Here is a 16,151-nt window from a genome sequence, read left to right on the forward strand (position 1 = left end):
GTTGGGTTGGGACAGATTACATGAGAGAGAAGCTTTATACCCGAGCTTGAGTACATATACAGGAGAGAAGTGTGACTATATTCGTGTTTGACCTTCGTGGAGTTATTCCATGATTATGGTTGATACAAGACGTCACACCTAGAGTAAATCCTTTTGGGAGCATCATTTCCCGTCGAGTCATTCGTCCAAGGCAATGGTATCTCGAAATGGGTTGTTGACTCTAGGAACCTTCGAGGTTGCCTTTGAGACTAGAACCTACCTGTGAGGGGGATATGGGAATTTTCTGCAGGAAACCATAACCTTTACATACCCTTATTCTCATGGACATCGAACCTTTGATTCTGCATCAGGCAGTATGCGCAGATTATGCAGATTACCTTCATGTTGTTAACATATATTATTGCATATCATTGTTGCATTGTTGTATATATGCCAGAGTTTTGACCCTGAATTATCATACCATCAATGCTTTGAATCTATGGGTGTTGCATAATTATTTGCATTCCATCACTAACATGTGCATTTATGCATTTGTATCTCATGACTATCAACCAGAAAAATCTCACCTTGTCCTTCCTCCAGCCTGAAAGACGACGACTCTTCGACACTGATACTTCACAAGAGCTAACAAGTCGAGAATCATGGTATATCTTGAACAAGAGAATTCTACCTATAGGGAAACTTTGGCTTAGGTCCAAGGCATAATGGATACTTTCCAAGGCAACATGAACACCATATTGGAGTACCTTCAAGCTCAGAAGGCTACTACCTCCATGTCTGCTGCCAATCCTGCTTCTGCTGTAGTAACCGATGCTATTGCCGCCACCACTTCTATCGATGCTGTTGTGGATACTGTGATTCAACCGGTGGTGAGCCAACCTATCCGTCAGGCAGGTCCTAGTAGGCATGCCCTTGCCTATCCCTGGGGGTTGCCTCCGAACTTTACTCCCTAAGCTGCTAATGGGAATGCATTTGTGCCATATCAGTCGTTTTCTATTTATCCTGCCAATAGGAATGTTTTTGCCCATCCGTGAGATCAACCCAGAATAGGTTCTTCAAACTTATGCACTAGTGATTGTAGAGACTCCCAATGATAACAAAGATTAATACAGAGGTCCTACTCTTCACTTCCGTCTTCCTCCTCGAGCTACTCAACCTACTGTTCAGAATTTGAATCAAGGTGTTCAGATACCTCCTCCTCATCCTGGGGCATCTTCTGTTGTTGCACCTCCATTTGTGTATCCTGGGGAACCCTATGCTCCACATCAGAATCAATATGGTCAGATTGTTGGTCAGATGATAAATCCGGGTTTGATTTATTCTCAAAGGTATCCTCAATTTGCTTCTCCTCCAGTCATCGCTCAGGCAGCTTCTTAGGGTGTTTAACTTCCTAATCATCAAGTTAATCCTCAGCCTTCCAATCAAATTCTTGATGGTTCAGATCAGAACAGACAAGAAAACTACCGATTGTTGGATGAAAGGATCATAGCCATTGACGATTTCTCTGCTTATGGTATGGATGCTAAGGACTTGTGTCTAGTTCCTAATGTGGTGCTTCCTCCTAAGTTCAAAGCACCAGACCTACCAAAATATAAGGGTTTAAGTTGTCCAAGAAGTCATGTCATCATGTATTGTAGGAAGATGGCATCCTACATTGACAATGATGATCTTCTTATCCATTGCTTCCAAGACAACTTATTTGGGGCATCCTTAGACTGGTACATAGGCCTGGAATGTTATAAAATCAGATCTTGGAAAGACTTGTCTGAAGCCTTTCTCAAGCAATACAAATACAACCTGGACATGGCTCCCACCAGGTTACAGCTGCAAAATCAAGCCTGCAAGAGTAGCAAAACATTCAAAGAATACGTTCAGAGATGGCATGGGATGGCTTCTAGAGTTAAACCTGCACTAACAGATGTCGAATTGGTTGATATCTTTATGGGCACCCTGCAGGGTTTGTACTATGAGAATATGGTTGGTAGCTCATCATCTAACTTTGCTGACATGGTAACCATTGGAGAACATATCAAAAATGGGCTAAAGATAGGAAAGATTGCTAGTATTGACAGTCAGTCAGTGGCCAAGAAATCTCAGGGGTTTGCTAAGAAGAAACAGGTCGAGGAAAACGCGGTAAAACCAAATGCATATCCTCCAATTCAAGCACCTATGGATCATATGCCATACTACCCTTATCCATACATTGCCGCTGCTCAACATCAGAAACCTGCATACCAACCGCAGTATCAGCCGCATCCACGAGCTCTAGTTTCCCAGAATCAGCAAGATAACATAAACTAGAGTCAAGGTCAGCGCATACGGTTTGATAGAAACCGTCCTCATCGTGACCCAATCCCTGTGTCATATGCTCAACTACTCCCTTACCTTGTTCAACAAGGGGCAATTATGCCAAAGGAGATTCCGCCCGTTACATTCCCGTACCATGCAAAGCACAGTCATAATGCTTCATGCGCCTACTGATAACACTGAAATTTACCGTATTTTCGACTCCGATTTCACATGCATTCCAGTTGTTTTATTGTTATTTTGTTGTGTTATTACTATGTTTTTCTTTGTTTTCAGGTTTTTACTTTAATCGGAGCCCCGGTCGAGAAACGGAGCGAAAAAGAGCTAAAAACCCTAAAATTCAACATTTTGTACTTGTGGCTTCCCCCATGGCTGGCGCCATAGACCCTGCCATGACATGTCCTAGCTCAACTTTCCTCAACTACCACGTTCCCCACTACTTCCACTAAGGCGCCTCAGATTGGCCTTGTGGCAGACGCCATGGCCTTGTGGCGGGCGCCACAAGAGGAAAAGTTTTCCCTCCCATTTTCAAGTTGAATGGCATCCTTGTCATTTCCATCTTTTTACTTGCTTATAAATAGAAACTCGAAATCACTTTTACAATCATCCAAACTTAGAACAGAGGCAAACTCGGAGCAACTTTGTTTCACTTAGGCATATATTCAGTATTTTAAAGTGGTAATCGCTTCGCATTGGGGTGTTGCCACAATTGTGTAATCGATTATGTGATCGAGTCTGTAATCGAGTTTGGAGCACTTTGGAAGGAAGTTAATTCTGCCGCCATTTTCATTTCCGCTTTGCAATTTACTCAACCCTCCGATTGGAGCAGGTTTTTATTACTTGTCTTTATCTTATTTATTTTCTCGCACTCGCTTTACTTTTATTTATTTCTCGCACTCGCTTTAAATTATTTATTTCCTCGCACTCGCTTTAAATTATTTATTTCCTCGCACTCGCTTTAAATTATTTATTTCCTCGCACTCGCTTTAAATTATTTATTTCCTCGCACTCACACTACTTTTATTTATTTTCCGCACTCGCACTACTTTTATTTAAATTAATTCACTTTTACTTTACCATGTCTAACTAAATTTATAAGGTTAGAATGTAAGAATCGTAATCGAACCGATAATCCGTACAATTGTTCGTAGAAGCACTTAAGGGCTATTTTAACTTTCAACTTAAGTTTTCCCGCACTTCAATTCCGTTGGGTAAGATCGAAAGCCGTCCAACGTCTCTCTAAACTTAATTGTTTCTAACTATTTCAAAAACAGCGAAAGCGCTTTGTTTAGTTCATTAGGAGTTTTTAATTTAAGAAGAAAAAAGATTTTAAAACTATTTTCGGACGCGTTTATAAGTTTAGAGTTTGGTTTGTAAGAACCTCTTTTGGTTAAGAAATCCAGGTTATAATACTTTTCAACTTAGTCAAGATACTATATTTCTTAAAAATAGGTTTACTACTCTAACGCAATGCGCGCCTTTTTATAAGTGACAATAAGAGGGTTTGATTAGGGAGTACAACTCGGTTCTGAATACGCGAAAGCGACAGTTCCTATTAAATTAGTTCTTTTCAAAGTAGGAAACATTGCCCATAAGTAGTTCTATTAGCAAGTACTTGGATTATCAATTGATTATGTGAATTACATTCGACCCTGTCTTTATTAATTAAATTTTATTCAACACTTTACTTTCCATTGCACACTCTAAAAACACCTATTTCGATTGCCTTTGATAAACACCATAACAACAGATAACGATAGATTGACACTTGGTCTCTATGGATTCGACAATCTTTTATATTACTCTGACGCGTTCGTACACTTGCAAAAAGCACGCATCACCTACCATGTCGGGCATATAGGACATTCCACCGAGGATTGTTGGCCTCTCCAGTCAAAAGTACAAGAGCTGATTGATCAGAAGGTTTTGTCATTCTCTGAGATAGGACCCAATGTCATAACCAACACGTTGCCAGACCACTGTGGACAAGTTGTGAACGCAATTAGCAGCGAAGATTGCTCAGATTCAGTTGCTTCTTCAAAGGAGTATCAAGGCTAAAAATATCACATTGATTCAATCATGTATCATTTATAATATTTTCTTGTATGTCAATGAGTCGTTTAATTGTGAACTTGTTTGTTTTTGAATAATGATCATAATGAAATAAACATGCATGTTTTGCTTAAATCCATTCGTGTTCGCTCATATTTTATTTATCAGTATCAAACTGTTTGTCAAATAAAATCAAAAGAGAATGATGTAAATTAAAATACGCAAGATTGTTGCTTGTATGCTCTTGAATATGATCGTTCTGGTGATGTAAGGCATTGTTCAAATCCCTAAACACTGGAGATATAAGGAAGTTAATCCCTAGTCAACCCCTATGGGCCTTGTAGTAGGAGTTTCTTTCTTTAACCAGAGGATAGAATCACAAATCCAAAATGGTTATCCCTTACCATAAAAGGAATGAGGTAGTCACAACCTGTGCAACAAATCGAGAAAGCGGTGTCACAGTATTTGCTCAAGTACAAAAAGAAAAGACGAAACAAAACGAAAAATCAAAAGCAAATAAAAAGCCTGCTAAGTGAAGAGTTTGAAAACAAAATTGACTTAGGCAAAAGTTAGGGTATCCCGGTGGGCTGCAGATCCAAAGGATCAGCCTAGGCAAATATAAGGGCAAACAAATCAAGAGAATTAGAGGATCAATATCAAAGTACTCAATAAGAGAAAATTTATGTGACTGCAAATCAAAACAGAAGGTGAGTGGCTATCGCTCAAAACTCTCATAGGGTTCCTTAACCATCTTGTCGATATTCAAAATCCTTTTCTGAAAGATTAACACTTGTTATAAGCTAACTGAACGTAGGATTGGAGAACATCACGAAGAATGGGCGGGTTAGATTAGTTCTTGAGCCTTATATCCTTTCCTTCTAAAAAACCATGAACCAGGCGATGTTACAGCCCTCAAAATACCTAATTGAAGCATGGTCTATTTCGGAAGCATATTATGGTAAGATCATGTTAAGCTGACTCCTAAAGGTTTGCTTGTCATTTTTATTGATACTAATATGGAATTCTAATCAGCGATTCATTCACTAGATGCAATAATCTTAGTGAACACACTTGAGTTTTCAAAACTTGCATGAACATGACATTACAATTATCATTTTCGAAATGAGCATTTTACATACGAGCAGTCATTTGACATCAAGGAAGCTTACAATGGGAAAGTTGATCAAATTCCTGATATTCCATAGCTTAGATCTCTTCAAGAGTCTATCAATTTGGGGCAACCACGTCGAGATTCTACAAATCTCTCCGAATCAGCCAGATAGGGGAAAAATTTACTTCGAAGCTCATATTGGGGCAGGCCCCCTCAAGAGCCTGAGAAATTAATCATTTCGAAGATGGTCAATCAAGAGAATACAGTTTCAAGATGCTGGGTCAAACTAGTTTGAGACACTCGGATGATGAGGCTACTCCATAGCTTGCAACTGGGGCAGTTAGTGCAGATATTCAGTAGATTATGGCAGAGGCAGGCTACGCAGGTACAAGCTATCCATGCTTCAGATCAAGTCCATAGGCGTAACAACAATTTTCAACTTGGAGTAGGTGTCGGAGAGTCATGTCTGGATGACCATATCCTAGCCCAAAATCCCCACCTCCCTCGATATGAGCATTTGGCCTAACCATTGCATAAATCATCAACATGTAAAAATCATGTCGCTTCACTCATGCATACCATTCATCTAGCATAGTATGGAGCCGTATGTGCGGATCAGAGGAATCATAGCCCAATATTTATTGGCATTTTCAAATTCCAAACATTCCTGGTACCTTTTAAAACCAGCTCGTTTGACACTCCTTCCAATATCCAACTTGCTTGACACCTTTTTAAGCCCAGTTCGTTTGGTACCTTTTTCCAACCTTTGGGGTTGATGATCCTTTTTTCGACCTTTTGGGTTGATTACCTTTGTTTCCAACCTTCGCGGTTGTTGAATCCTTTTTCCAACCTTCGTGGTTGATAAACCTTTTTCAATCTATGTGATTGATGGACCTTTTCCCAACCTGTACTATTGATGACCTTTCCTTTTTTTCAAACCTCTGTGTTTGATTTTGTTTCCAGCTATTGAACTAACGATTCCTTTTTTTTTTTTGAAATCCCTTGATTGCAACGGTATTCTGAGAACTTATGGGCTCCCTTATTAGCATACACGGCCTCATGATAAAACATACAATTCAGCATGCATGTCATGACCTCCATTTATCATTAATATCCCCACTGTACATCAATAATATCCAGCAGACAAACCTGTAAAAGTCAAACTGCTGCCCCTACATCCAAATGACCATCCTCAAAAGGAAAATTTTGGATACTTCGGTATTTAATCCACTCATACCTTGAATACTCGAAAAGCTCTCGCAATTCTTCCATTCAGGTCTAAGCAGATTAAATAGGGGCACCTGTCGTACCCCAAAATGTTCCCTACCCGTTTCTTCACATCTCCGATTAACCATATGACTAGGTTTCAATTGCATACATTAACAACTCATGCATAAGCATCATTCATTACCATGGATTCTAAGTGTTTGACTTGCAGGGCTTCGGTTTGTTTGCGCAATAACCGGAAATGCTTGGTTTGGACTTGCACCAAGGCACAGAGGCCTTCAAAACTCTAATCTCACGTGATCTCAGTGTGTCACACTCAGCCTCCTGTGTTTGATCCATTCATTTTATCCTTTGGTTGTTTGAGTATATTGGTCATGATTCGAGTTCCTGGTTTCATAACTTCCGCCTTCATTCATTCACTTGATCATTGTCATGCCACTATCGCTTGGTCCATAGGTTCACGTTTCTCGCTTCCATGTGTCAGTTATAGATCTTGGGTTTGAGTTTATGGTCATGATCATGTATTAAGTCAAGTCATTTTCATTCAATTGGCTAATTCCTTACATTTTCATCCCTAAAATATTCTTACATACAAAAAAGGGTGTAAAAAAGGTGTAATACATTGCAAAAACTCAATTTTGGAGGTTTTAACTCTGTGAGTCGACTCATGACTCGGCGCAAATTCCTCTCCCTACACCAAAGCTCAAATCACCATTGGAGCAAGCTTCACATTGAAGTTTTTTATCAATTGAGATAAACCTCTTGCACTCAATAATAATCCCTACATTCATATTATTAACATCAAAAACAATAATTCAATTCAGAATTCTTTAGAGTTGATTCTTGAAGAGGAGGAGTTCATAATAGAAGGAGAAGATTAAAGGTTCAAAGTAGCATATCTCTGGGTTTCTCTTCTTCATCTTCATCACTTCCAAATTGCAACAAATTCCAAGACAATCCTCCGTCTTGTAGGTTGGTGAATGTTCATCTTTCGTCATTGCTTGTTTGCTGAATTTTTATACCGCATTGTAGCTTGTGTAGTGGAAAAGCAAAACCCCAATGTTTGATGGTTTGATTCTCCTCCACCTCAATTTAATTTTGGATTTTGTGCTTAGGGTTCTTGACTTTAAATGCTCAATTTCCAGAATTAATTAATTTGTGGTTAGAATGGATGAGGAATTAGGATAGAATAGGTTGAGAGGAGTAAGAAATTGATGCCTTTTCTTGATTCTGGCCAGCTCCGCCGCCTCCGCCGCGGTGGTGCCGGAGCTCCGGTGGTGGTTCTGTTTTGACAAGAAAATTGGAAGATAATGTGTAGAGGTGAGAGAGTGAGTAATGATTTTTTCCACATGTCTCTTTGCAATTTTTGGTGGGCTTAGCCATTAAGCCTAATACTCTGCTTTCTATGCCCTTGTTGCTGAATTCTGCATTCTTTATTCAGGGCCTGCACCCCTTGGCTCAACATGTTAATTACCATTTCAATTACCTTCAATTCTAATTTTTCTTTGTGTTGGTAATTAGGTCTAATTAGGCTTTAGGCTTTAATTATAACTAATTGGAGTTTTGTATAGTTTTCTAATTAGATTTTGATTAAGTTTGTGTTCATAATCGAATACTTTTTGTCAAAAGACCATTTTACCCTTTAGGGGGATATTTTGGACATTTCACCCATATAATCACATGCTCCTTTAGGAATAGAATTTAACTTAGAATTTTAATCCCAAAGTCCTAACAATAACATGTCCCCTTATGGATTAAAACATAGACTTTTAATCGAATTTTTGACTAACCATGACATGATCCCTTAGTATAGTCTTATTCAACGTTAACCATTAGATTAGGGGCTAACCTAGTTTCTTCAAATAAAAAGAAACCCATGATTAAATTGGTCAAAAGAAATTTTGATTGATTAAATCCTTTAACTTGTATAATCCCACAGTCTAAATTGAGTGACCAAATAACCCTTGGTCACTTAATAAGACTTTTCTTCTAAGTTGTGGAGCTCGAAGCCTCAAATCAAGATCTTCAGTCAAGGCACCCTCAGTCACACCAAGTAGTAGATTATACAAGATAAATCAAAGGTCAACACTTGGTAAACATGATTCAAATTGTACGAAACGAGCCTTAAGTAATAGGGAATGGTGAGACGGAGTCCCTCCTATCCTTGTCTAGAACGACTTTGCATATGGGGCATATGCCTCAAATATTCAAAGCGTTCTCCCTTATTCATAGACTTTAGTACAATACGAATCAATTAAACTACCAAGTCTTCTTCATACAAGATCAACATCAACACAAGGATCAACCATGAAGATTCTTCACGAACAACTTGTCAGTCAAGAGAAGTATCATGCGAAAAGAGCGTTAAGTAGTAAGAATGATGAGATGGAGTCTCTCCTATCCTCCTCTAGAAAGATTTTGTGTATGGGGCGTATGCCCCAAATATTCAAAGTGTTCTCCCTTAATTCATAGACTTTAATGTGATTCTTATCAATCGACTGTCAAGTCTCTCAATTCATCTCTCCATTATATTCACTTCAATCATTCAATCACATTCTTTTGCCTCAAATCATTCTTCCTTTCAGCCCTAGTGGGCTGAACTACGAAAGCTCTGATTTCCTTATTGCACTATAAGGATATGTAGGCAGGAGAATTCAGAGTCTTCGCGAGCTACCTTATCTATCAATCTATCTTATTTATCAATCGGCTATATCTATCGATTAATCTTTCAACACCCCAATAGTGGAGTATCCTTTGTGTAGCGGTAAATTCATGATTATCAGGCTATGGATAAGCTAGAGATCAAATAACAAGAGTCGCCACCGTGCTTTTATTGTTTCCAAGGGAAAAGGGAAAAAGTACGAACAAAACCCAAAAGTAAGAAATTTTCAAATCAAAACTAATAAAATTTCAGAGATTACAGGTAAGGGGGTTGGTTACACAGAGGGAAGGTGTTAGCACCCAAAGTGTCTTAGGTACTCCTAGGGAGCCCTTTTTGTATGCATATGTATTTGGTACAAAATGATGTTTACAAACAAATAGAATGGGGGGATGAGAAAAGAATTCATTAATTATGTTTTTGTGTTTGGCAAGACCTTCGGTCTTGTGCCTACGTACCAACATGAAAATGAGGGATCAAAACCTCGTAGTTCGTGATATAAATTTCAAAATGGATGCATTGCTTTTAACAAAAATTAAGTTTGAAAGGCACAAAGGCCTAAAAATGGTTTAAATGAGTTAGTTCTTTTTGGTTTTTTTGAAAATTTAAGTCAAGTATGGTTAAGTTTATTTACAAGTTTGATTTAAGAAAAGAAGTTTGAAAATACAATAGCATAAGACCAAAGTTTCTATCCTTTTGCAAAGTGGTCAAAGTTTAGAAAAAAATAAGTTTAATCAAAGAAGATTTTTGAAAAGGGAGAGAGAGATATTGAAATTAAAGAAATGGGGAGAAGATGAAGAGACTAATCCTATGCATAGAATTAAAAGTGGAGAGTTGAAAAGATTTGACCAAATGGGTAGCAATCCAATGGACAAGAATGTCAATAGAAACCCAGAATTCCCTTGGACTTTTTAGAATCAAGAAACACACAAATGCACAATTATTTTATCTTGAAGAGCAAGGCATCAAATAAAGATAGCCACATCCAAGGTTATCCATTCCATGATCTTCTTCAAAATAGCCCATGTAACAGATGAATTCCACAAGTCACAGGTTCAAAATAACAGCTTCACAACGATCATGTTGCAAATGAACTCAAAGGGATCTTGAATGATGTATCAGATGAAGTTTCAAATTGCAAGCACCTGGTTTCTCAACAAGTTGGCATTGGCCAAGTCCTTTTGCATAGGAATGTTGCCTAAGTTGTAAGTCCATTTGTCCAGGATCCAGCCAACAGTCCACACAAACGTTTTTTAGGGTTTTTGTTTTTATTATGTACATTAATGGTCAAAGACCAAACAAACAAGCAAAGTATATACAAACAAGGAATATCACACAATATGGTCCAAGTGGACAAAGTGAAAGTTGCATTAATATATACAATTAGAATGATATGAACAATGGCAAATGAATAAAGACGAGAATTAAATGACATTAAAGTAAATGACTTGAAATTAAAAGTTAGTTGTTAATAGGTTAGAAGTTAGTATTGTTTTGATTTTGCTTTTCATTTTAAGACATTCTTTGGAGAACATTCAACCCACATATCACAAGCCCGGATCCTTGAACCAAGACATCTTCCAAAGGAAGGAAAAAAGGCCAAATTTCCACACAATACCATGAAAGAGGGGAGACTTACAATCTTACTAACTAGAATGCTATGCCTTTTATGTCACAAATTTAGCGCTATGTTAAGCAATCGTAATTGGACTTATGTAGAAGTCACAACTACTTCAGGCGGGGCAATAGAATTTTGGTGTTAATGCATGTTAGAGACATAGTATTATGGACTATGCTCATGAAACATACCACACACAAAAAGAATATGCAAATGGCGTGGCCTAATCTCATTCATACTCATGTTAATTTTTCAATCAACTAGCTTTAGGACTTTGAGATATCATAGGCCAACTGAGATGAATGCGTAAATAAAGGGAATGAGATGAAGTGGGAGGGGAATAGATGAAAACTCAAATTGATCAAAGGAGGACTTTTACCAAATTAATATCATCCATTCATTTTGGGAGATGGAATGTACATTCCATCAATCCCCTAAATCCAATGATATTAACTTGACAAAGTCAAATCAACCTTGACCAAGGCCCAACAACAAGAGTCAAACACAAACAAGTCATCACAATTGGTCAACAAAATTATTTGGCATTTATTCAAATTAAAAATACTAAAATAATACATTTAAATTAAATATGGTTTGTCAAATTCCTAAAACCTCATCAGAGCACCAAATAAATGGTCATGAGATTTATCATAGGTCAAACAAGGTCAAAGGACCTTGGAGAAAAAATTTCAGAATTTTTAAAGACTTAAAAGTATTTTTAAACAATTAAAACAAATTAAAAATCAATTAAATCATGAAAAATATTAATAATGATCCAAAAAATAATTTTAATTCAGAATATGAAAGAGGAAATTTTTTGAATTTTTTTGGTGAAACTCTCATATTTTTTGGATCAATATTAAAATTAATATGAATTAATGAAAATAAAGCAATTAAAATGAAATTCAAATAATCAGAAAAAACGTGGACCGCTTGATCTCCCTCATTAATTGAGGTGACAGATCAAGTGGCCCCTAGCGCGAGTTACATGGTGGACTTGAGTCAACGCGGTACAGGCATGGTAATTAAAAACAACGCACGATATTAAAACAATTTAAAAGGGATCAATGGCTCTGAACCGTGCCAACACATCACCGGCTTCCAAAGGCCGGTCATCTTCTTCGGTGACCCTGGCTGGACTGGTTCGCTCATCACCATCAAAAAAGTGAAAAAGGAGGACATGATCTGAAAGAAAAAATGGCGTAGAGCATGAATCTGACCTCAATTTTAACTAACTCCTCACATATAGAAAGATATGAGGAGTTGAATTTTGAGGTGTGTCAATTGAGTTGCTTCGATTTGACCTATATGCAACTCAATCTTCTTGCCTACATTGGTAGGACTTCATACAACCAAAGAATCAAGAGAATTGAGCAAGATTGAGAGAGAATCGAAGAGATGAAATTTTCTGGAAAATACCTTCAATGCAGGTCTGGATTCAACTGTTCTTGCCTTGGCTCATGCTTGATCTCACTCAGAATGCTTGCAGAAGTAGAATGAAATGCACAAAAGGTCTTTGATCCCTGGAGTTTTGAATCTCAAAACAGTGAGATTCAAACTCAATTTCAAGATGAAATTCTCAGGATTATCCTCTCAAATGGAAGGGTTAGGGGTCTAGAATCAAAGTTGGCGCGAATGTGTGTTGAATTCTGAGCATATGGAGCTCTATTTATAGCTGGATCATGTGATAATTGCACCTTCCAAATGACTTTCCAAAATTGGCAATGGATGATGCATGGGTGCATGGGCGTGTACATGCCCATGAGATCATTGCTTTAGGTCCAAAATTGAGTGTGAGAGAGTCTGAAATCAACTTGGATTGCAAGGCAATTGTACATGGAAACTTGAAGTTTGATCTTTGCCGAATGATGATGCAATGTTCAAGCCATGCGCAGCCTATACAATTCTTGTCCAAAATGGATGAACTTTGACTTTTTGGAAATGTGAGATCAATAGGAACAACTTTCATGTTCAACACTTTAATATTTTAAGCTTGTATCATGATGAATTTTGAAGTGGAAGTTTGGAAATTTCAACATGTTGAAATTTTTTCTAAGTGTCAAGCCATATATCTCAATATTCCACCTTGCTTAACTTTTTATGTGAGCTTCAAATGACAAACGTTTCTTCATCAAAGTTGTATCTCTTTCAAAGACCTTAAAAATGGTCACAAATTTCATGTCATTTGGATTTTAAATGATAGATTTATTCATTTTTGAAGTTGGAAAAATCACTTGTTCAATGGTATAGGTCAAAAGTGACCTATAATGTAACCTCATATCACATGCTCATAAAAGTTGAATTAGCTCTCACTCTAAACATAAAAGTTGAAGTAGACATATTGAATTTGATTTTGAAAATTGGAAATATTTCATCTTATAAAAACTGAGCAAGTTATGGATTTGGGAAGTTGACTTTCAAATTAGGGTTTAGACAAACTGACCTATAATGTTTCAACATAGAAAATGATTTTACAAGAAAAAATAGCTCTAGGTCTCAACATGAAAGTTGTTTGGAATGTCATTTAGAGTAACTTTTCTATTGGAATAATTTTCATATGGTGAAAATTTTAGGAGATAGGATCTAGGGAGACCCAGTTTTGATTAGATGAGTCCATCTGGCCAACCACCATCGACCAACTTGCTAACCTTCAACTCTTTTGACTTTATTGGCTCATGTTAGATCATATATGCATAATATGATGAATTTTTAAGTTTCCCTTAATAAATTTGATCAATTGGTGAGATAGCTTGTTGGAGAAGTTACTCAAGATACCCAGTCAAACTAGGGTTTCCAAGGTAATTCACCGTCAAACTCTAGAAGAAAACTTGATCAAAATAACATGTAGAGATCATTGGGACTCATATATGATGCTTTTGACCATCCTTGTATCAATCCAGGGTTGCGTTCTTTGTTCATGAGGGTCTCAAACCCTAGATGTGAACTTGATAGATCAATGGGATCATGCCTTACCTACAAACGAGTTAGGCAAATACAAAGACATATTTTTGGTATTTTGGTTAGTAAAATGATAATATACAAGTATGATACAATCATATAGTGCTTGATGATCTCTCCCAAAACAAACCCAATGAAAAGGGGTGAGGAGGATGCCAAGGTATGATCCCAATGCTAATGCTTATGATGAAATTGCATGAGGGATCTTAGGGTCAAAATTGGGGCCTTACAATTTGCTATCAACAACTTGTGGTCATACACCCTCTTCTAATCAATTCTTTTCCTTGTAAGGTGTTGAACCTTGGCACATTCTTTTCCTTGTGAGGTGTTAAACCTTGGCTATTCGATTTTAATCTTCGCCTTGAGAGTCGTAGACTCTGGCATCTAACACTCTTTGCCTTGTGAGGTGTTAAACCTTGGCTATTAAATTCAGTTCTTCGCCTTGAGATTCATAGACTCTGGTATCTAACTCTTTTCTCCTTGAGAGGTGTTAAACCTTGGCTATCCTATTCGATTCTTTGCCTTGAGAGTCATGGACTCTGGAATATGCTCTCTTTTACCTTATGAGGTGTTAAACCTTGGGTCTTTGATTCAATTCTCAGCCCTGAGAGTCATAGACTCTGGCACTTGATTCTCTTCGCCTTGTAAGGTGTTAAACCTTGGCAATTCAGTTCCTTGACATAATCAGTTATAAACTTTGGTAGTGATACCTCATCTTTAAGGTCATGAACCTTGGCATTCCTTTTCATCCTTGATGGGTATTGACCCCTGGAAAATCAATCTATCAATCTCCTCTTGCCTCATCAATCATCTTACTGTCAGCCGTAGTAGGCTGAACTACGATTGCTTTGATTTTCTCATTGCACGATGAGAATACGTAGGCACGAGGGTTCGAATCCTCCATGAGCATACTTATTTATTATTCTTTCTTCCGCCTTAGGGCACCATTCATATCTTTCATGATTCATTATCTACCTTCGATCATAAACCGTTCACCCTAGTGACATATTTTTTCTTTGAAACCGAAATACAAATTTCTTTAGGATTCCATATATACCCTTTTAGGACGATATAGTGGCAGTCTGCATTTGTACATAGAGTTATGTGGATTGTCCCTAGACATTTAATTCCTTCTTTTTTCAACTCAACCATACAGTGATGTAGTGCTGTAGGCCTTCACTTGTAGTTGGTGCCACCTTCCTTATATGGTATAAATTTCATTTCTCTTATGGATTCCAATACACTTTTAGCTTTCGGTTTCAAACAATACTTCTTCAGTCACTTATCACCAGATATTCAATTTTGTGACTTCGGCCACTTCATTCCGTTCATATCCATGATACATCCAGATTCTACCTTCCTTCACTCCATGTGATACACCAGTTGTAACACCCTTCTAAATACCCCAAATTATTATAATTAAAATACACATATATTCATCAGAGTAATTATGCCCCGAAGGGTGTCACACAATCATTTCACTACATTCATCCAATATCCTGTCATGCTCATTTATTTAAATTAAAATAAGGTCTTTTGCATAATTCGCAGCGGAATCAAATTCAACATCAATGTAAAACATGTAACACTATACATGTAAATCATCCAACAATCAATATCAAATTAATTAAAACATTCCCTCCCGATGTTACATCTATCAGAGCATGACCCATAAGAACTACTCTAGACTCCAAGCATAAGCTTCTACTCAACTCATTTCTCGTTACCTGAAAAATAGGTGTAAGGGTGAGTTCCTCAATCAATATAATAAGCATTATAGAACAACATGTAATGCCAAGTAATTAACACATTAATTCACCCTAATTAGACTACGCATTCAGCAACAGTAATATCCATTCCAACATCATAATCAACAGTACAAATCTCCATCATGTTCAATCATTAACAACACAACACACAACACACATATGATACTGGAATACATCCATTCATATCATATGCCATACATTCATTATGCAATGAGACTCTATGCATGCGGTACCGACTATGTGTGAACATATAGTTCAACCTCACCGTCCAAATCCAGGCACGGCTACCAAGCTCACTAGTCCCACTCATTTGAGACATAGTGACTCACTCACTAATTCCTCACCATGGGAATTAGCTACCACCCCAAATGGGCCATGAAATGCACGCTAATCACCTAGCATGCAAACATCAACAACAACAATCAAATGATATACTCACTAATTCCTCAC

At 37.5% G+C, this 16,151-nt stretch overlaps 1 protein-coding gene across 1 annotated transcript; it reads left to right on the top strand.

The window, feature by feature from the left end:
- The first annotated feature begins 704 nt into the window (after window positions 1–704).
- LOC127102925 (uncharacterized) lies at window positions 705–2,301 on the top strand. Its single transcript, XM_051040244.1, has 3 exons — window positions 705–904; window positions 1,113–1,309; window positions 1,442–2,301. Exons 1-3 carry the CDS (start codon window positions 705–707, stop codon window positions 2,299–2,301), a joined length of 1,257 nt encoding a protein of 418 aa, XP_050896201.1.
- The last annotated feature ends 13,850 nt before the right edge of the window (window positions 2,302–16,151 follow it).

The sequence above is a fragment of the Lathyrus oleraceus genome, chromosome 1 (genome assembly GCF_024323335.1).
Source record: "Lathyrus oleraceus cultivar Zhongwan6 chromosome 1, CAAS_Psat_ZW6_1.0, whole genome shotgun sequence".
In the NCBI taxonomy this organism is placed as follows: Eukaryota; Viridiplantae; Streptophyta; class Magnoliopsida; order Fabales; family Fabaceae; genus Lathyrus; species Lathyrus oleraceus.

What these genes read in the sequence shown, in the direction of transcription:
- LOC127102925 (XM_051040244.1), top strand. Translation starts at nt 705, where the DNA reads ATGGATACTTTCCAAGGCAACATGAACACCATATTGGAGTACCTTCAA. An exon ending in CGTCAGGCAGGTCCTAGTAG is followed by an intron (nt 905 to 1,112) that starts GCATGCCCTTGC and finishes AGATTAATACAG; the next exon opens with AGGTCCTACTCTTCACTTCC. An exon ending in TGGTCAGATGATAAATCCGG is followed by an intron (nt 1,310 to 1,441) that starts GTTTGATTTATT and finishes TTGATGGTTCAG; the next exon opens with ATCAGAACAGACAAGAAAAC.